The sequence below is a fragment of the Colletes latitarsis genome, chromosome 1, assembly GCF_051014445.1.
Source record: "Colletes latitarsis isolate SP2378_abdomen chromosome 1, iyColLati1, whole genome shotgun sequence".
NCBI lineage: Eukaryota > Metazoa > Arthropoda > Insecta > Hymenoptera > Colletidae > Colletes > Colletes latitarsis.
The window spans coordinates 48,786,966-48,808,753 of NC_135134.1; the positions used below are offsets into that span (position 1 = coordinate 48,786,966).

Genomic DNA, 21,788 nt, shown 5'->3' on the forward strand with positions numbered 1-21,788 from the left:
TGGGATTGAATAGGAATACATTGCTATGAAGTTTCGATGCTACCTGAGATATGCTTGATCCTTTCACTAAATCATGGAAACTCTATCCAAGAGTTCACTAATTTCATTTCACTAACAAACTGTGCGGAGTGAAAGAGAAGCGACAAGTTACTCTCGTAAAACATTAACGTTTTATTAAGGCAGGAATGTAGAACTAGCGGTCTTCTGGTACGTTGAGTACGGTCTTCTCGCATATTTCGTTAATCACCTCTTCGTTTATAAATTACATTAGGTTGTTCAAACTATGCTTTCATTACATTTGCGACGAAACAAACCAGTGTCCATTGAAGAAAAGCAAGGGGTGGTTCTTCAAGGAAAAATAGGTCGAAATATATAATAAAATTTTACTAACTAAACGTTGTAGTAATTTGTACGATTATTTTAATAATTTACGATATTTTCTTCACCGTTATTCCTTTTCAAGATAAGCAGAGACGCCTGTATCCTATTGTTTTTTGGTCCCAAAGGGTTAATTCGAGCAGTATCGAGTATCTGTTCGCAGTATTGGTAAAATCGAGGGTCTTGCGAGGGTTTATAACGAGGAATCCGTGAATCGACGTACGACCTTCCAGCGTCGAAAGGTTCTCCGCCCTCGCGCCGGGCGTTCGACCGTTGCAAAAGTTCATACGCGGTGCGTTTAATCGAAGCCAATTTAATTTTACTGCCGTTACGTTTACGGCGACTCGATATCGGCGTCTTTTGTGCCACGGCGAGACTCGCCGCTCCGGCCTTTTCTATTTCGGGAAGATCAAGACGTCAATGATTCAAGAGAGAAGTTGATTAGAACTCTGACGCGTCTAATTGAAGCGCACCGGCGCGCAGAATTTATTGTGGCGCGGCCGAAGTTAGTTAAACGTTAAGCTTCTAAAACGAAAGTTTCGTGTTACTGGAAGTCAAGCGAAGTCGGATAACGAGATTTTTATCACCGTTGTTACGTCGAACTATGATGCAGGGATTAAACGCAATTTGTCCAGCTAATTTTGTCGTCTTCATCATTTTTTCGCCTCACGTATTCTTCTTCTATCATTTTTTTTTCTATTTTTTTTTTCTCTCGTTCCTTTAATACGAACATTCTTTTCTCGCCATTGTTACCGGCTGTGTTACGTAACCGGCAGCAAGAATATAACTGAAACTTTTACACCGATACCGTCGTGTCGCGTCGGTAAATGTCACTAAGCTGTAATTTAGCAATTTTACAAGCCGCTGGCTATCTAAACGAACGCTCGCATCCGTCGCGAAATGCCGTCCGACGGTATTCCACGCCCCGTAACTTCGTTCAGGTTGCGGGGAATTTCATTTAACGATTTTTTCCTTCGAACGTAGGACGATGGTGAAAGCGAGTTTATTATTGTCATCTTGGCCTTATCAGAAGTCGTATTCCTAACTTTTATCACCGTGGCGATGATGTACTTACCAACTTGCTGGGTAGAAGTCCTGTAACCCGTCCATTACGACCCACGCAAACGGATGACCTATTTACATCGTTGCTGTCGTCGCGAGAATTCGTTGAACCGTGTTATTAAACTTCGCGATTGTTGAAAAACATTGGTTCTACTTGGTATACCTTGTAATTGAACTGGACTATAATTCTATTCCCAGCGAAGTTAGAAGAAAATTACGCAGAATAATTTTCTATCGATCGATTGTTTAATCAAATCGAGACTGAAGTACATTTTAAGAATATTAAAATGTCAAAACAGTTGTCTCGATGCTATATCAGTTTTTATAAAAATAGATTTATCGGTTGTGTATACAGGTTGATTGCTCGTGGTGCAGAAAATGAAAAACTAAGTTGGAAATGTAGAATAAAATTTTGTCGTACAATGCATCGTTTTCGAGATAATTGAATGCTACTTGGCTGGCGCGTCTGTCCATTACTCACTGTTTCTACTTGAGTAGATCGCAGTTGAACTCTAGTACGCGCGAATATGTGTTGAAGCCTTGAGTTGCCGATGACTTTATCTCGTACCTTTGATACGCAGAAAGATTTATGTAAAAACAATCATTGAGTCCCATTACAAAGGAAAGAGCAATTGAACTTTGTAACGTGAACAAATTTTTATCTGTTTTCTTACAATTTCACTTGGTATTGTTGTAGTTCGTTCCAGTAAATTCTCTTGCGTCGATTGAAATCTTTAGAGGTTTGGAAGATTGTTAACCTTCCCAGGAGTATTAGCATATACATTGCCGTTCAGAAGTTTGGAGCAGCTTTCTATCTTTGAAATTAATGACTCTTCTTTTATACATACGCAAACGTTTCATTGAAAATATTATCCCTACATATTAATTGGGCATTACTTCCGTATAATTTCGCGTGGAAAGTATAATTATATTTTAATTCATACATTTTAAGGTCGTTACTTTTTAACTATCTTCCTCCGTGAACTTTTTTAAACTATTGCTGAATAATAAACGGTTATACTAATGGGAATTTTGCGATCAGCAAAATGATCGAACTCGATACAGTTTGTATTTATTTCGATAAAACACATTTTTTAATTTTCGTATTTTTATTTAAGAATATATTTTATTTGATATCGCATACATTATTCTTTTTAATATGGCGCAGTAAAATTTTCAGTGAAATATTGGAGGGTTCTCCAAACATTTGGGAGGAATCGTATATGTACGTTCAGTTTCGTAATTATTTTAAATATTACATCGTGAATATTACTGAATAAATTTTCAAAATAAAATTTTTATTTTTCTCCTTATTTGTTATTGTTCAATTTATAATTTCGGAAAAAGGAACTTCTACTCTCGAGCACTATTTTTATTTATAAATTTCATAAATGAAGAAGAATGTTTTGCGAGCTATTACTGTCACCCCTAAAATGTGTTTGACCGAATTACTCACACTCCAATTACTGTCAGCTGACCAAATACTGTCAGGATAAGAGACTCAATTACTGACCCCTTAATCAAAAATCAAATTCACTTATTAACGAAGTTCGACAATACCTTTGTGCCATATATTTTTATAAATTATAATACTTATGATAATCGTAGACTAAAACATAAATTCTTCTTTTTATTTACATTTCTCTTAAATTTTCATTGCAATTACACAATCGTAGTCGCTCGTAAAAAATGAATGGAATTTATAATACTTTGGCGATGTCTTGGTGTTTATAAACAAATCGCGGGAAATCGCTTCGAAATCAACTTCCAGCGGAGGCTTTGCGGGGATTAAAACTTCGTCTTGCCTCTTTCTACGGAACTTTACTGTTTTCGTCAATTTTAATTTCAACGAGCCAGCTCGCGACGAAGTTTCGGAAGTTCGCAAACTCAATACCCTCGAATGTCTAACCGGGGAAAAATTATTTTCATATTCTAGGACCTCGATATCCTCCGAAAACTGTCCTTCATCGTTGAAAGACGATCCTCTCGACGAGTTTGCTCGTTGAACGATATCGAACTCTCGTATAAACAAACGTCCGCTCGCTGGAACGATATCAGCCATTTTTGTTTTTTAAGTAATGTAAATTCAATTTTTACAAATTAACCGATACGAATATAGATCCAGAAACATTTTACTTTACTTTAAGTTATATTTTTGGTCTTTAAAATATAAATACTCGAAGTTCTGTTCGCAAAGCGTCGACTACTGTTTGTAAAAAGGATCGCACAACAAATCGACGCGTTTCTGAGGGAACAGAAACACGAAATAAGCGTATTGGAATTCACGAATACGTTTGAATCAATTGAGACGCAATCCATTGAAAGTATCTCGAGGCAAGGAAATTTGTACCGGCACTTTAAATGAAGAAAAGCTGCTCGTATATCTCGTTCGGTTAAATTTAAACGGTTCTCTTTGTGCCTTTTCACCGCACAACGAATCGTTTGATTCGCGTAAATAAATTTAACGACGATACGCGGCGGGCTGTACGTCTTTCGGTACGGTTTCCGCCCGGTACCGATGAAAATCGTCCGTTTATTGGTGGGAACGATTGATCGCGGCGGTCCACAATACGCCAGCAATTGAAACACGCCGAACGAGACTTTTCATTGCCGGGAGAAAATGCAGTTGCAGTTTTACGCCTTCGAGCGAGCTATTTCCGGTTAGCTCCTCGGATAACGAAGACTCGCAATCGAATTACGAGCGATACTCGTTCCATTCGGTTCGCCATGGACGAAGGTGGTATTTTCGCAGAATTGCGTCAAACTGTGCGGGGGAGTTGGTCGTTTAATTGACGTTTCTTTCTTTCTCGCGCTTGTTAAATCCTGCGAATTACGAATAACGAATTCAGACCATTTACCTCGTGTTGTGTATAAAATTAGTTCCTAATCGACGCTCTTCTTTCGTTCTATCAAGTGTTTCCGCCTACAGAAATAAATAAATATGCTACTCGTATCATGCATTTCGCGTTACATGTTAGGTTTGAAAATAGCCTTTGGCTGTACCACGTGTCTTCCACGCAATTAGGTCGTTACTCTGTTATGTCACGTGCTCTTCCTCCCAATATGCGTAATAACGACGTTACGATAACAATAATAATTTGCTGTACACAACGCGAAGGACGGCCATCGATTCACTGTTTGTTGCACCCTCGGTGAACCTAACTTGGGAACGTTTTTTAACGATAATACGAGCACGAGGCAGGTAACGGGGAAGTTTTGTCGAAGATACTCGTGGAAAGTTTTAGCAATTTTCTCGCGTTCCAGTTTCGTACCCCACTTGATACGCGCGTTACAAACTGTCGATACTCTTATCCATTTTTCGCGTTATAAAAGGCCCAGGAGAGAGCTCGTAAACCTGGACACCAAACACGTTTCAGCGATAAAGGTACAATTTTCAAGCGTCTACGATAGCGCAAGTTTCGCGAAATTCTCGCGTTCCACTTCCCCTTTCAAGGATTTCTCATCCCGATCGATGACCGGACCGCACAAAGCTTTGTGAAAAAAAGAAAGAGGAACCGTGATCGACGAGGAAATTACGTCGAAGGACTTTGAAAAAGATTGCCACGATCCTTGGACGCGTAAAAAGTTAAAAATTGATTTCAAACTCGACGAAACGTCGTTTGAAAAAGCGATCATGAACACAATCAGCGTATTGTACGAGCTTCGACAAATTTATTTTCCATTCCGCGTACTTTAATTAACCGAGGGATTCTATATGGATTAATTAACTAGGGGATAATAAATTATTGCACCGGTCCGTTTGCTGTACATGGTACATGAATATGCAAACGTTCATTTAAAACACTGATTACAACATCGCGACGGAGCTAATTACGTTCACCGTGTACTTGTACCTTTTCTGATAGTCGAAGCAGATTGTACTTCCGTGGTCCCTTACGCAAACAATACTTGCATAGGTATTGTTTTATCTGTAACAATAATTCCTCTTTATTACGTTTCGAAGCAAAAGTAGATATTTATTCGATGCAAAGACGAGGTGCATGCTATTATTAATCTAACCCAGAAAGCGTAATAAGAATGAAATAAAATAATATAGAGTAAAGAGAACGGAGGAAGAAAAAAACGAAAGGTTACAAGAATTTTCCGAGCTGTTATCCATTTTTAAATTACCCTATTATGAAAACAGTATAGTTAAAAAAGTGAAACTCTTGCACATGGTTGCTAATTATTTCATGTTACTATTATTTGGGAAAGAAAAAAAAATTTAGACGACGAGAGAATTTTCGTACAGTAAATTTTACGTTGCGAGGAAAGAATAATTTCTTTCGTTCGTTAAGGATTCGACATCTCGATTTATTCGACAACAGATTTGATAAACGAGATGAATGCCAATAGGGGGATCGACTTTTGAATATTGAGAGGTCTCGAAAGGACCATAGACCGACGGACAGAGTGCGGTCTATTGGCAAATGAAATTTTCAGGTTCGGTATTACAGCCGCGTATCCTCGAGGGGGTGCTCGTGAATCCTTAATGACTGCAAAGCGTTCATTATTAAAGGAGTAATTCTACATAGCGTACAGTTCCGCAGCTAACTTCCGTTATATTTAGAACGTATTCACGAGCACAGTAACTACACGTGCTTCGACGTTTACTCGCCGTAGACTCGCGTCCGGATTGTTACCTTTTTTGGTCTAATAATGATCGAACGATTTCGTAATCGAGAGCAACGAAAGGTTCTTCTCGTTTCGTTCGATATCGAAATCTCTATACGGCTGTCTACATTTACAACCAAGAATTCCGATAGAATTTTCGTTTAAATTTTTGTCGTTCACGGATAAACGGTATTTCTGTAATTTATTCTTTTCAATTTTTAGTACCGGATACTTGGACAGGGATTCGACAGTGAAATCCTTGTACGGTCGAGTAATGGTCTTAAATACGTAATTAAATCGGGTGACCACTAAATCGGGTACGATGAATACAGAGTTCCAATTTGTTTCGTAATATTTGATTATCGTGTACGAAATGACAGCCCGGATATTAAGTTATTACCGTTGGAACGATGAAATCGAGTTCCTGTATTGTATTACCGTTTCCCTTGACTCGTTTTTACTACTTCAGTGCAGTCATTTTTATCGTAGACAAATGTAGGAATTAAGAAACCAAAAGAAACCAAAAGAATATGGGTTAAAATTGACCTTTCTCTGGACCATAGAATAATTTTCCAGTAACAAATATAGTTTTCTCCATCTAATATCGCTGAATCGCGCACAAACGTAATTGAAAGTTCCCCGAAATTCGTTGCTAGATGCTCCCAAGTCCGGAGATTCTAATTAATGCTATGATTCGTATTTCAACCAGAGAGACGGGGCGTTTCATATATTGCGACCCGACTGATGGCGAGCCTTGATGATACGGACGGCGACTGCTCATTGGGGGTTACATAGATGGGATATTCAGTATCGCAGTAAATGCTTGTGCAGTAGTAAATACGAAGTGCTCGGTATAATTGCTGATTGCCAGTTGAGAATCCATTTGGTACGTCGAAACGGTTATGTCGTTCTCGTAGATCCGGTCTTCGGACTCTGGTGACTCCGTAGGGACCGAACGGGTATCGATCTATTTTTTGATCGCGTGCCACGCGAACTTCCAGTAACGTTGTCTTTAACGCTACAGCGCATTGCAGATCATCCACGGGTTTTCGAACCGAAATCGTGACAGAATTTCGCGACGGATGTTTGAGTTGGCCGGCTAAACCTCGTACTTGAAACACGATTCGTGTACATTGGTTTTCAGACGACTTTGCGAATGGAAGTTTCAGTATGATTTTGCACGATACCCAGCGTCGCTTTAATTTGAAACGTTTGCCAATGAGCTAACGAAACCGGATTAAAGCTTCGAATCTTTTTTGTGCTTCTTATACTACTTTTGATCGAAGCACGGCGTCGAGCCGTGGATAATTTCTCTTCTGTAATTAATATCGTTCATTTTTCCACGACCAAAGTAATGCCTCGCGTATAATTAATATAATGCTTGGCGCATTAACGTAGAAGATATCGGGGTAATATGTACCCGTTTCGCTGGAGGGCTGTTAGTCATAATTAATTCCTTGGATACCGGATAGGGGAATTTTCTTGTTCGATGCGTTTTAAATTCCTAAGTTTCGATAATAAGCAAGCTCGCATATTCTAGCACTCGTTTCAACGTAAACTTTGTTTACTGTACTAGTTTCCAACTCGATAACGATTACGACTGATCGTTGCTTTGCGAACGGCGGTTGCATAATATTTTCGATACAGCGTCTCGAATCCGATCGAGGCTTTAAAATTATAATTTCGTATTTTATTCGCCCTGGTTCCGAACCATTTGATCAAACCATTACGAGTTTTGTGGTTAATTGCAGCTATCATATACGTCCAAGTACGAATATGTCGAGTTTGATTGCTATGTTTACCACGAAATTCGGGTCACGGTAATTGAAACCGCGACAGCTCGATCGATATAATAAGTTTTCAAATTATGCATACGTAATATGAAAACTTTTTCCCAAACAGTACTGTCAATTCGATCAGAATATCATTGTGTTCCCGAAAGTTTAACGAAACGAGTCTTTTTCTGTTTTCTTTAGGAAAACTTTGCGCGTATTCGCGCAACATTTATGGGATTCGATTCGAAATGTGCGTATCGAACCTGGCCACGTGAAACTACGTCACGACGTGTTCCGTTTCCCTGTCTCGTGTTCGACCCAGATATCCGGTAATTTCCGCGGACTAATTATGCAGAAAGCAGTCACGTAGCTGTGCGCGAACTCAACCTAAAATTTTTATATAATCGTCCAAAGGGACTCGAAGTCCAAGGGATGGCATTTGTCGTTAAAGTTGCACGGCGCGGCGCGCATTATGTTCCGCTTGCGTCTCTGAAATTTAAAGTGTCCTTGAATTTTTCACGAGCCTCTACTCTCAGGAGGCTCTATAGGATGGTATTAAGTCTCTCTTTGGTCGTTATGTCGTCGAAAATACTGAGCAACGGGCGAGTTCAAGTTATTCTCGAAGTTTTGACGTGCCGTTGCTTGCCCTTCTAACAGTAAAATCTGAAGAATGCTCGCTCCTAGCGAGGCGCAGTTATAGCAATGAATAATCACGGAACAATTTTGATAGGAGAAATTTATCAGAAATTTCATTAATAAATTCTTTAAACAGCATACTTCGAGGCAACGATCGCTTGCCAATGTCTATACAGAGTGTTCGGCCACCTCTGGAAAAAATTTTAACGAGAGATTCTAAGGGCCAAAATAAGACGAAAATCAAAAATAACAATTTGTTGATCGAGGCTTCGTTAAAAAGTTAGTAACGTTTAAAGTTCTGCCTGTAGACGGGGTATACGAGTAGACCTTACATCCAATGTATTTTTCAGTCAATTTTTCTGGGGCCCTACAACTACATTAATATGCATTATTTGCATTTTGAAACATTTCTGATCACACAGTATATTTTCGGTAAAGAATTTTTTTCTCGAAAGTGGGTAGGAATTCGGTGGTATCTCTATTGACCAAAAATAATTATAATTGACCTCTGCAACTAAAAATAATTTTTTTAGAACGATTTGAAAATTTTTTTTTTCTCGACATATCGATTGATCCTCAATCTTCAACAAATTGGTATTCTTGATTTTCGTCTTATTTTGGCCTCTAGAATCTCCCATTAAAATTGTTCCCAGGGGTGGTCGTACACCCTGTATAATTCTAAACTGTGTGCAATGTCTTTATTTAAATCACAATTCACGAGTAACAGTGTTCACAGGACGAAGACTCGCACAGCAAAGTAGTCGATCGAACAAAGGTAGCGGCTCAAGTTTAAATGAGCATTATTTTTGTTTAACGCTAATCATTATTCGCATTAACAAATCGTAACTGTGTGTAATGGACTGCGGATGCTCGTGGGACTCTGACTTAAATTTATTTCGTCATTAGAGGGATTTAAAACTGGGCCTTTCAATTTGTATATTTTGCATATTTTTGTCGATTTCCATAGTAGTCACGTTTCTAGTTCTTCCACTATAATTTTTAAAAAATTACTATAAAGTCCAATAATCATACTTTTCACCTTCTTATTGACCAAGCACATCACGTTTCTCGAAGGCACTAGCTTGGATCTTCTTCTCCATAATAAACGTAGATTTTCGTACATTACGTGCATACGTTAAGCGCACAAATGACATGTGTTATTTGCATATTCTGCGTGCACGAGCATCCGCAGTTTGGTGGTCAGCATGTCGAGTGGCGGAATGTCGCAACGCTGGAAGCTGCTTTTATTTCAGTGTCCAACGGTTTTGATTCGAGTGTCGATGCGTAACAAATCATTTGTCCTTTTTTTCTTTTTGTTTACCGCTCGAACGATTAATTGTTCGTCGTTCTTTCGATTTTACCGCCGGTTCAAATTTCCGTTTCGGGGACAGTCGTTACTATTCTTGTCGGGCACGCATTGTTCGCGCAGCGGTGGGATTTCTGTAGAGGAATTAACGTCAGCTGCAAGAATCTGCCCTCGATATCGAAGTGTCACTCCCTAATCGAGTGTCTTGCGGTTTCAGAGGGAGAGAAGAGAGCGGAACGAGTGGCGGCCACCGTGAACCTCGATCGACGCCCGATTGGGGTCCTGGTGCAATTAATGGAGAACATCTTTGGGTACCAACGTCAGCTTCCGGTGATTTCTGCTACGTCAACGACTGCTCGGTGAGTTTTACAGCCATCGTAAGCTCGGATAAGCATCGAGGACGAAGAAAATTTGTATTTTAAGAAAGCTAACTGGCTCAAATTTCGTTAAATTATTTTTCTAGGCGGAATATAATCGCTGTTTCAATTTAAAATTTCTCCCGTTAATATACATATTACAGGAACAAACTCATGTTTACTTTCCTCGTACTATCGTACAGGTTGCGGATTCGGTTATTGTATTATCTCGAATTTCGAGTTTCGCGCGATACCTACGAGGTCTGTATTAGCCAACCTGTCCGAATGGCAAATGGCTACCATTTCCGAGTATTAGGATTAAGGGCGAGGAATCTGTTGTCCGTTTGGACGGTCCAGCGAGCATAGTCGAACAGTATCTGAAAATGCCGAAACTAGTCTGTTCCTCCATAAATCAATCACGTGAATATTATTAATTCTACGTTAACGTTCTAATTAAAAAAAAAAATGATCGAAACGTTTATATTCCATCTTAAAATATCTGCTTGAAAGTACGAATGCTCTTGGGAAAATTCGAAACGGAACAGAGACGGATCGAATCGTTGGAAAACAGCTTTTATTTATAAAAGTTAACGGTTTCGTTCGATCCCTGGTTTTCCAATCGCTGGCTGAAATTGTTTCGTCGACACGAGGGAACGGCCAAGTCGGTATCCGTGCGATGAAATTGAAAAAATTTGCATTCGAACAAGCGCATCCCGTAAAATAACAGCGAAAAAAACGCGTTTCATTTATATCGCGCGTCGGTTTGCTAGTCGCGATATTAAAAAAACCGTCGAACGAGAAATTAATTGTCGCGTAAACTATATTTAGATGATACGTCTGATAACGTCGCGTATAATTGATGTCGTTTTGTCGTTACGTCGCGCAAAGGCGGAGGTGTGAGCGAAGCATCGCGACGAACAATGGCACGTTAGGTCACGACTATTCGTGTCACGCGTTGACGTTACCATTTACCTGATACCTTTAATCTGGGAAGTGACGCACGATTAGAAGCATCCCTAGGAGAGAAAGGAAGGATCTCGCGCGAATAAAACGAAGGTCGTGTGTTTGTTGTGCATCATTTTTTTTCGGGGTGCGAATGCATCGCGTGCACGAAGGCGAGAGAGAAAGAGAGAGAGAGAGGGAACAAAGATTTCCCGGAAACAAAAAGACATTGTTAGCGATAACAGGGAGGTATGAATGCGTTACAAAGTGTTTCAATTAACACATCGCAAAGGGGGACAGTGTACGTGTACACGAGGGCCAAGGTAGCGAGGCATCGTTAACAGAAACCAGCGAACGCGTTCTGCTACAGGTCGCATTGTGTGCGGCAGAAATGATCCACCTAGTTCCTGAAAAATTCCCGGCAATTAGGGGCGTCGTTAATTTAACGGAAATGCACGACGCTTTTTTGAAGTTATCCGTTTAGTTCCGCGTTGGTTCTTCCGTTCCTCAAAGTCCCTAATTGCCCTTGTTAGCTTCGCGCGAACTCGGGTTTCTTCTACTTAAATTAAACGATTAAAGATTTTTCGATTTAATAGCGATAAACGATAGCCAGGGTTACTGTAATATTGACCATGTGAACATTTATTTTGTACGATCGAGGAATGAGGTGCATTGGATAACTGAATCTCATTATTTCGAATATAAGATAAAGCAGACTAAGCAGTGATTTAATAATACGCAATATTTATTATCAATTTAGTGTCTGTTGCAAACTCTTCTTTCACAAACTTATTCTATATTTCACCAGCGTTTAAGTATAGACTCGTAAACACCGTCTAAAGCGGTTTATCGTTGAAAAGAGCTCGAAAATTCTTTTAGGAAGGGATTACGAAGCCACGAAACGGCGTATATATTATAGAATGGAATATACCGAGTTTCGAGCGATACTTAAATTTTGCCAGGAACTTTTGAAAATAAATGGATTAAAAAGCCAATCTGGATCTCGGTCGAATAACGTAATTTCAAATGTTTCGGCGAAGCAATGAATTTTGCAACACGCAACGGGCAACAAGTGCGAGAACGGAGTAACCGCTCTATTTAATCTCCCATGATTTATGTTCTTTTCGCTGCAAATAGCATCGTGGAGACAGGAGAGACTTCCGTAAATGCGGCTTTAGAAGGGACTTATCCAAACCAAATGGTGTCACCGAAACAGGAAATTAACTAGCGGTTGAATACACTTTTGCCAGAGAACACGTTCATTGTCTTTCTGGCATTGTCGTTTCGCGCAAGTTTTTGTTTAATCGCGTCGGACTGGCGGTTCCATTGTCGGAGATAAAAGCGACGACGAAATAATGGTGAAATTTGCATGCGTCAATAAAAACCTCGTTTACGAACAATCGCGTTTCGACGTCGATCCGGGCACGTAAAATCCTTTTCGATCTCGAAATTTACATTTTAAAACAACGATACGATAATTCGTATCGTCGCGAATAAGAATTTCGACAAACTTGTACGATAGATTACCTGGTACCTTTGTTAAATCAAATTTTCCAAACAAATGACACTCGTCTCGGTCGATAGGAGACTCGAGTACTATAACTTACGATCGAAGTTTTTTCAAAACTAATTGGACATTTGGAAAATTTTTCTTGTCAATGAACATCGTTCACTCTGCTCGTCGAATGGTATACGCTCAGCGTCGATTCGAAATAATGGAGGTCGATTCTAGGAATAAAGTTCTCCACCGTCCCTCGTTAAATCGCTTCGAACGGAACAGAGTTTGAACATTTTAACGAGTGACTACCGTACGCAATATTGTGCGTGTTTTTTTTATCTCAACAGCTTCGGTGTCAGCAGTTTTCATAAGCACGCTCTGATGAAAATATGAATAAAGCATGGTTTCCGTCCTTGTCGCGTCGCAGATCCTTAGTCGGATGTGGAATCGTTGGTTCAAAGGGAATGTTTAACCCTTTCGTTCCCGCTGTAGCCAGTTAGAATTAAATATCATTCGCATCTACTTTCTTTCGAGTCTAGCGACACGTACTGTTGCAGTTACAATCCGTTCGATTATTTTATTGCATATATTTTACTTAAGATGTTTAATTTAATTAAGAAACGTTAAATATATACGTTACAATGGTAAGATCGTGCCGGAACTGTGACGTAACAGACTTATGCAACGAGGAAATACAAGTTTCTGTTGTGTGCAACTTCCTTGGAGAGGAAATTGAAACTTATGGACGAAACTGGCATGTGGACGTTTGAAGTTTCCGCCTACAGTAGTAGATGTTGTTTTAAGGAAAGTTTCGCAAGCTGTGTTCAATAATTCAATAGGTTAGCCTGTTATGTCGATTGTTTAATTTTGGTAAAATTAAAGGAAACAGTAATAACTCCCAACTTTCATGGGGTTGCTTTATTCTGGATCCATCATTTCAACTTTTGGTTTTTCCTTTTCTCCTTGGTGGAAGTTTGTTTTATTCCGAAAAAAGATTCTCGAAACTGTTTAACTCGTGAAACGTTTATCGAAGCTAACAAGATTCAAACAATCCCTTTTCGTCTTTCGATTCGTTACATTCGTCGATTCGAATTTGCAGCGAGACTCGACAGTGGAGGGGAACGAAGGCGTCGAAACGATTTTTAATTACTTCTCCGTTGGCCTGTTTTTAGCGGAATCGCATGCTCCGCCGAGGACGGTGGAGACACTTTATCGGACTTTCGCGCGTTACTCAAAACTCGCGATTCCTTCGTATTTGTTGAACTTTTAATTACTGTTTAATTCAGAAACACGAGGCGGCCCGGCCCGTTTGCTAATTATGCTCGCTGTTTTCTCACTGGTTTTTTATTTTCTCGTCCCGTTCCTTCGGCTACGCCGTACCAATCTCGCAGCGTTACGATCCATGTTACTTTTCATTAGGGCGCGTCGTCGTTTCCAGCGCACGCAAAGATGAAAATGAGTTAGCAATTTACAGTGAGGACCTAATCTATTCGCGCGACGCTCGTTGTTTAAACGTTACGCTTGTTTGTTACTCGTCAGGGGTACGAAATCGCGCTAACAAGATCACCGTTTCCGATCGATGTTACGCCGCGATGAAGATACAGCAGACTCGCTAACATCCAATTTTTATCCGTGTCTATACTTGATAGGTTTCTTCGTCAGTTTTTAAAATCGCGAACGGTCTCTTCTGGAGAAATATTCCGAAAAGAATGTCCTGTAAAATACGTTGTGCGCCTCTGTATAATAACAAAACTGTTAACGAAGTCTTTTGATGGTGGTTTAATCTGTTTTCGAATATTTAGGATTACGGCGTTGTCTGTCGGAGAGTTTTACGCAAACACACGACCGGAGTCTTCGTGCTGGAAAATAACCCTTAACTTTTGAGAGCATAACTTTCCAAGTGGATCCCAGGAACAAGTTTGTTTTCAGTCTACCGACGAGATAATAATCATTCGGGGTCAAGTTAAACTCGGATGGAATATTAAGTCCCATTACGCTTTCCGAATCGTTTCTCTGGGGCATCCGCTGAGATTATACCGAACGAAATTCCACGTTAAGAATTAGTCTTTCGTACGTACGATACAAACGATATTCGCGAATATTGCGTATCAAACGAAAGGAAAGACCATCCTTTGCTAGTTCTGTTAATTCTTTACGCAGCGTCGCAAGAGAGACAATTTGTAAACGGACTGCCTCGGTGTACAGGCTTGTGTAATCGTAAAAACCAGGAGGAAAATGCTGGGGAAGAACGGAGTCCGGGAACCGTGTTTTTCAGAAATACGGACTGCCTTAAACCCCGAGAAAAATGCAGCGTGGTTGGAGATGAAAAATAGCGTCTATGAAACTGCGTTGGGTACTCGAGACGGAGAAGAACTGTGACTTGGAGTTAAAACAACTTTAGAAACTTTGCATTTTTTATTAACTGGATAACGGGTATGTTCGTGCAGTCTGCTACCTTCGAATCGAAATAGATGGATACGATACTTCTTGACACGTAACTTTACCGATATTTCAATTGAATTTTAATGTTTATTTGAGACTATGAAGAAAATATTCAATTCCTTCGAAGATCTGTGTAAAACGTTTAAAATACAACTTATATTATTTAAATATTTTATGAATTTCCATGTTGCAGGAGTTACGTAATACTTGATATTAACGATAAGATTTTAAAAAAATTTTCTCGATTACTCTTCTCCCGTGCAGGTCGAGAAGTAAAAGGTTTTCTCGCGATCGAGCAGCTATTTTTGGAAGCATCAAAGCAGAAGATGAAGTACTCGAGGCAGGTAAAAAGTTAATGCGACGTTTTCATTGGGCATATAAAAGATTATAGTTGAGAGGAGAGTTGTTTTAGAGGCTCTCCTTTGCAGCGCGAAACTGTTTCTTTCGCATTTACGAGCAACATCGGTCTCGGAAGTTGCGTCCCGTTTCGGTACCGATGCTGCAAATGACATTTTCATTCTGCAAAATATTTTGTTTACGCTCCGCGACTGCAAATGAACTTCTTTTTTCCGCGCGGTATATTATTTTTTCCGACGTAGCGAAAATTAGACCAGAAATATTAAAAAAGTTACATCTTCCTCGAGGCGCTGCGACACGGTTTTCGTTCGAAGCGGTTTGTTCAAAGGAGCTGAGTACATATGTTATACAAGAGATGAATTCACGAAAAGCATTACGATTAAAAAAAAATTTTGTAATTACGTTCCACTTGACGGTCAAATTAAAAGAGTAATTACGATGTTTTCGACTAAATTCCGTGTACATTTTAATCGCGGAATTAATCGAGTCGTGTAATTGAATGCGTCGTTTCGGACAAATTCCCTACAGTTTTTAAGTATTTGGTTCACAGTGGACGTTATTCCGCGCGCATGTTTAAGTAGAAAAATGCCAGTAAATCGCTTCCCGAGGATGACTCTGTTACCTCGTTCTTTTTAAAACGAAAGATGAAACTTTTCAAATATAGAAGAACTGTCTTACGAACTTTTTAATAACGTCATAACGGAAAATATTCTTCCTTATAGCGAAAGATTATGACTCTTACGTAACGACGATTTGACATTAATTTTTCAATTTTGACCTGTTCGCGTCCAAGTATTCGCGAGTTCTTTGACTTTTCGTCGTCGAGCGCGCCACCTCATTAAGTTAATGCAATCCATTGATTTTACGCCTTTCCGTCGTGCCGGTTATAGTATATTAATTGATTTCTAAGAATGTATACGCAATATCTATTTATAGGATCGTCCGACGAACGAAAATAAACATTGTGCCCTTAAACAGTCGCGCGTAGAGTTACAATAACATTATTTTAGTACCTCTGTCAAAATTCTAATTACTTGGAGCATCTTGGCTTTCTCGAAATTTAAAAGTATTCAACTGTTGCGTTTATTTGCCGTTCGCTCGCGCTTATAGCGAATGTTTGTTACGGCCGAAATAAAAACGGGCTTTTATTCTCGTACGCGTATAGGTTGACGCTCGGGCTACGTGCATGCAATTTCTTCCACGGCTGGCGGAAGATCTCGTGGGACACGATACCAATTACCTCGGCTTTGTGGGGCTCCGATAATGAAAATCTTCGACTCGTTATATACGGTAGAGACTTCGTGGAATACGATAGAAACGAACACCGACTCGGCAGACACGCAACAGACGAAAGGGAACCTGCGTGACCTGGCCCGGAGATTCCACGGATATCGCGTAGATTGTACTTCCCATACTCGCCGCCAGATGGCTATCCGACCGATCCCTTTCTCGCAAGTTCTCAATCTATCGTGGAGAAAATGAAAACTACGAAAGATAATCCAGTACTCGATTACATAACGAGCTTTGGATAACCAGCTGATTATCGAACGAGAAAAGTTAGGCGTGACGGATTCGAGGCGCGGCAATAACGGAAATTGGCAATCTACGTAAACGCTTTGGCCGCGTATTAAGGAAAAATAATCGGTAGTGGCTCGGTACAACATTTTCGCAGCTAGTTTGCGTGATTCGAAATCAGAAGTTGCCGCGAAGTGTGCTCCCGACCGCAAATTTTGCACGTGACCGAAGCTCATCCAGTCGATGTTCGGGTTAACCGGGAGGAAGAAACGACGCGAACTCGTTTCGCGATAATCCAGTTTTTACGGCAGAAGTATTACGAAGCGAAGCAAGCCATGAAAAATTGTTCGAAGTAAATTATGAAACGTGGAGCCCCAAATTGCTGGATGGATTCGATGTTAAACGTGATTAAGAATAATTGAAATACATTCGAATATTTCGAATTAAAGTTCATCGAATTATATTTTTGCACGGTTGAGAGCGTTTCGTCGTGCAGCGTCAACTTACTTTCCGCGACGAGTGTACATAAATTAGATGAAGACGTTTAAGATCGTTATAACGGGTTATGTTTCGTAACGGAAAGGGAATCCTCTTTGCCATTTTTCCTTGAGAACGTAGAGGCGCGGCGGGTTGTATAACAAAATTTGCAGAACGAGGAGAGACGGTGTTTCTTCGTCCCGTGGCACACATCGCGAAATAAAACCGGCGAGAAGACACCGTTCCGATGACACGTGATCAACACCGGAAAAAGAAGCAAGGCGTGCACTCTTGACCCGAGCGTCGTTTATATATTTGAGGCTGCATAAAATGTAAGGACCCGTCCAGCGTAATTCCATTGCGGTGTCGCGAAAATAAACTATCGATTCTCGCCGCGGTAGTAGAATCTTTGTCTGCTACGCATCCAGTTCGGTCTGATTTAAAATTATTTGCCGTTTCTATAAATTGAAGTTTTCCGCCAGACGGCAACGGGTCCTTAATCGTAACGATCCATACTTTGGAGAAGAAAATATCGAGGGCCAAGCTCGAAAATCTTCACAATTACTTTATATTACTGCATCGTTTTACACGAGTGGAATTCGTTACCACAAATACGAGATCGCCTGATTTATTGTTAGTGTGCAATTTTTACAAATCAGTATTATATTTTCGTGAAGTATAGTCTGAGAAATTCACGGGAGACGTTGAGATATCCTTTAAGACATTTCTTCCGTATCGCTATACGTATACGACATCGCATTAGCCTCGCGGTTTGTATCAATTTGTAAACTGTTGCTCGCTTATAATGTAGCATAACCAAATCTGAAATCACTTTATCTTCCACTAATATGCGTACACGCGGAAGTTCCATGGATCATTAGCAAACAAAGCTTTCCCTTAACTCCGCGAAACAAGCCCTATTTATATTAAATTACAATTATTCCTGGTAATATCAAATTTCGTTTAACGCACTCTGAAGAGCATTTAAATTAATTACGAACCGATTCGTTTCATTATCGAATTCGGATTCTGGAAACGGAACAAATAGAAATAGTAGATATTGTTTTCCTTTATTTTGTGCCTTCTTTTTTCGACGGTGTAAATAATTTTTTATTTACTTTTATTTACGGATCGTCCGGAAAAAAGTATGTTTCGCCGCTTCTAAATTTAATTACGTTTTACGACGCGCAACGCCAGGATTTCGAGACTTTTGCGGTCTCGCGTTTCTCCATACATCGCACGTAATTTCATTTTCGCCACGACTGTACCTGCAATGAATTTTTTACGATATTAATTCTGCTTTGCATGTTACATATTTGTTTGCTACGTTCGATCCAATTATACAGGCGATCGACGAATATTCGGATTCGGTTTTCTCGTTGACGAAGCTTCGAATAAACACATTTTACACGTTTTAAATACAAAAGACAAGTTGTAATGTCCTGAGGCCTCTTACCTCTTGCTAAAAAGAATTTTAAGAGATCAGACAGCGAGGAAATGCACGCAGAATAATTGTTTCTGGGTGAAAAATTGGAAAGAGCCTTTATTGGGATCAAATGCTATCGTCGATGGGGTTCGAAACGACGAGAAAAATGCGGCGAACGAGCATCGGGGCGAGCACCAGGTAGCTCGAGGATCTACCTACGATTTATAGAACTTCCGATTGCACGATCCACGGGCAGCAAGGAATGGCCCCCGTTTAACTGCAATTTTCGCAGCGCGGAGCGGTCGAAATCGGTAGCGAAGAGCAATTTCGACGCGATAAATAAATCTCACGGACCGTCAGCGCAGACGAGATATACGAGTAGACTTTTCACCCAATGTATTTTTTCGACCCATTTTTCTTACCATTTTCGTGTCACTCGCAACATTATCAACAGATTTAGAAATAAACACAAGAGGACATGAGACAGAAAATGAAATTACAGAAATTTTAGTATTTTTTAACGGAAAGAACGCAGCCATTAGCTTATATTATTTGTTATGTAATTAATAATTATATTAATTACATAGTAAATAATATGACCCAGGTCTCACCGCGTGAAGGTTGCTGCGTAAGGAGACCCGCCCCAACCACCCTTCCTTTGGCGAGGAATTCGAATACCTATCTAAGAGAGAAGCTATCGAAAAGTTAGAAATGAGCTACAAAGGAAGAGTTCTTAAAAGAACAGCCCAATCAAGAGATGAAAAACCTAACAAAATGTCAGTACATGTTTTCTAGAAACGAAATTGAAATGTGCAACTGCACGTACGAACTCTGACTGATGAAGAGATCAAAAACCTAACAAAATGTTGATACATGTGAGATAATCTAGCACGTGTTTTCTAGAAACGGAATTGGAACGTGCACGTATGAATTGGGGTAGAATTATCTGTTTGCCTATCACACTGATTCGGTGAGTTTCTCAACTGACCGACATCCATGAGAAAAGGACGCTAAAATCACTTCTCAATTTTTAGGTCGGTATGACAGTAAATTTGGGCCACGAAAGTTCATAAAGTGTAAGGACTACTCGTATACCTTGACTGTGCCGTCAGCAGCGAACTGTTTTATCCGCGTCGAGAGGAATCCCAACAGCGTGTACCGTAACGAAGATTGATTCTACCAGTGGCCCCAGACTTTGATGAATCGGCAGTCGTTCATCCGCTGAATTTTCCATTTAAGTTTTCCGCTCATTGCGACCCTTTCTCTCCCTAGCTTCCACGTACGCCAGGCCACTGTACAAGTACACCTCGTTCGAGTGTACTTTTCAGATCTTTCAAGTTCACCAGAAAAGTTCAACAACTAGAAAGAACGCCTTTCTATTAAACGAGAAAGTTTTGGTACTCGAGAACTTCTGAAATTTACATCTCTTCTTCCCGCATATTTTTCCGCGTATTATTTCAGCGAGGTCCAACACGAAACTCGACGACTTTCGCCTCCGTGTTCTCTATAGATTGCATAACTTTTTACTGGTACCGGTATACCGTAACACTAACAATGCGATCAAGATGGAACAGTATGTTAGAGACTAAAACTATGGAACGGGAGAAAATATGTACATAAATTAAGTTGATTAATGTGGCGAATTCGAAGTCTAATAGAATACAATAATATTATAATAATGTATGATATTAATTACCATTGTATACGATATATTCGTACGCACTGTGAATTGATTTTGGTTAATAGACGGCATAATACAACACGTTACATGATCCTACATTAATTAAATTCGCCGTTAGTCAGCTCGTTATTTTCCTTTATTTTTAACCACTTTATTTTGTTTGTCCTCGTCCACGGTGGAAGCATAAAATTTTAAACATCACCCCAATGCTTTATTCACCGTGGAATACTCGTTTCGAGCGATGCAGCGTCGTAAAATATTCGTAAAAATGCCGTCTGTCTCGTCTCGCCGTCAAAATCGCTGTTGTTTCGTTTTATTTTCGAACGCTAAGTCCGACCGTGGCAGCACGCCATTTTGTTTGCCTCCGTTCACGGTGGGAGCATGAAATTTTAAACATTATCGTATGTTTTATTCATCGCGAAGTGTTCGTTTCGATCGAGCGTGCAGCGTCGTAAAATATTCGTAAAAATGCCGTCTGTTTCGTCGTCGAAATGGCGAGACCACCCCCTCTTTGTATGATTGATCGTCACGCACTTTACTCTCCAGACGAGTAAATTCGAGGCGAGTAAATTTGCAAAGTAATCCCCGTTTTGCCCCCCGAAGGGGCACGGAGTTTTGGCACGCTATGATTCGCTGGGCGGGGGTGGATCGACGCTAGACGACGCGCGATTAAATTTGAAAGGTTCGCACGATTCGACGCGACCCGGCGCGTACACGCAATTAAAAGTATTGATTTAACGATTAACGGGTTGAATTGACTCGTGCATTGTTCCGCGACAGGTCCTACCTTCTCGTTTCTCTTTTTTTTTTTTTATTTTTTTTCAACGCAGAACAGAGCGTTTGACGAAACGCGCCGCGCGCACGGAGCTTTTTAATTCCCCGGAATGTCCAATTCTGTTCGCGTTACTTCTGGAACAAAGGGCTCCCCCTCTCTGGGCGTTTTTTTTTGTCCTGTCCACCGGACGGACGGACTCGCGATTAAAATTAGCCGAAAAGCGTTCGCGTCCCGTGGTTTATATTCGGGACCCGTCCCTTTATGCGAAAGATTTTCGATTACGTGCTAGTAAGAAATTAACGATCCATAGAACGTTTCTATCGATTTCATCGGTTTTATTTCGAATAACGTGGACAGGTTAGACAAAGGGCCCCGCGGAGCCATTCGTTCTGTTAGATAACCGTTTGTTCGAGAACTGTCTGGGATACTCGGTTGAAACGGGACGCTGCACCGTCATGAATAAATCACACGCGACGCACAATGTCTGATGGAAGTTCTTTCAATAATTCATACAATTCATTACGCAAGAAATTAACGTAAGATCGATC

General features: G+C 40.2%; 1 protein-coding gene across 3 annotated transcripts in view; it reads left to right on the forward strand.

Moving 5' to 3' along the window:
* Rdga (retinal degeneration A) overlaps positions 1-21,788 on the forward strand; it is a 42,729-nt gene that overhangs the window by 6,182 nt on the left and 14,759 nt on the right. For all 3 annotated transcript variants that reach the window (XR_013081025.1, XM_076781555.1, XM_076781433.1), the window contains exon 2: positions 9,989-10,130. Coding sequence is in view for 2 of the 3 variants with exons in the window: in XM_076781555.1 (XP_076637670.1) it covers positions 9,989-10,130 (142 nt within the window). In the remaining variant the exon portion in view is untranslated. The remainder of the gene's footprint in view (positions 1-9,988; positions 10,131-21,788) is intronic.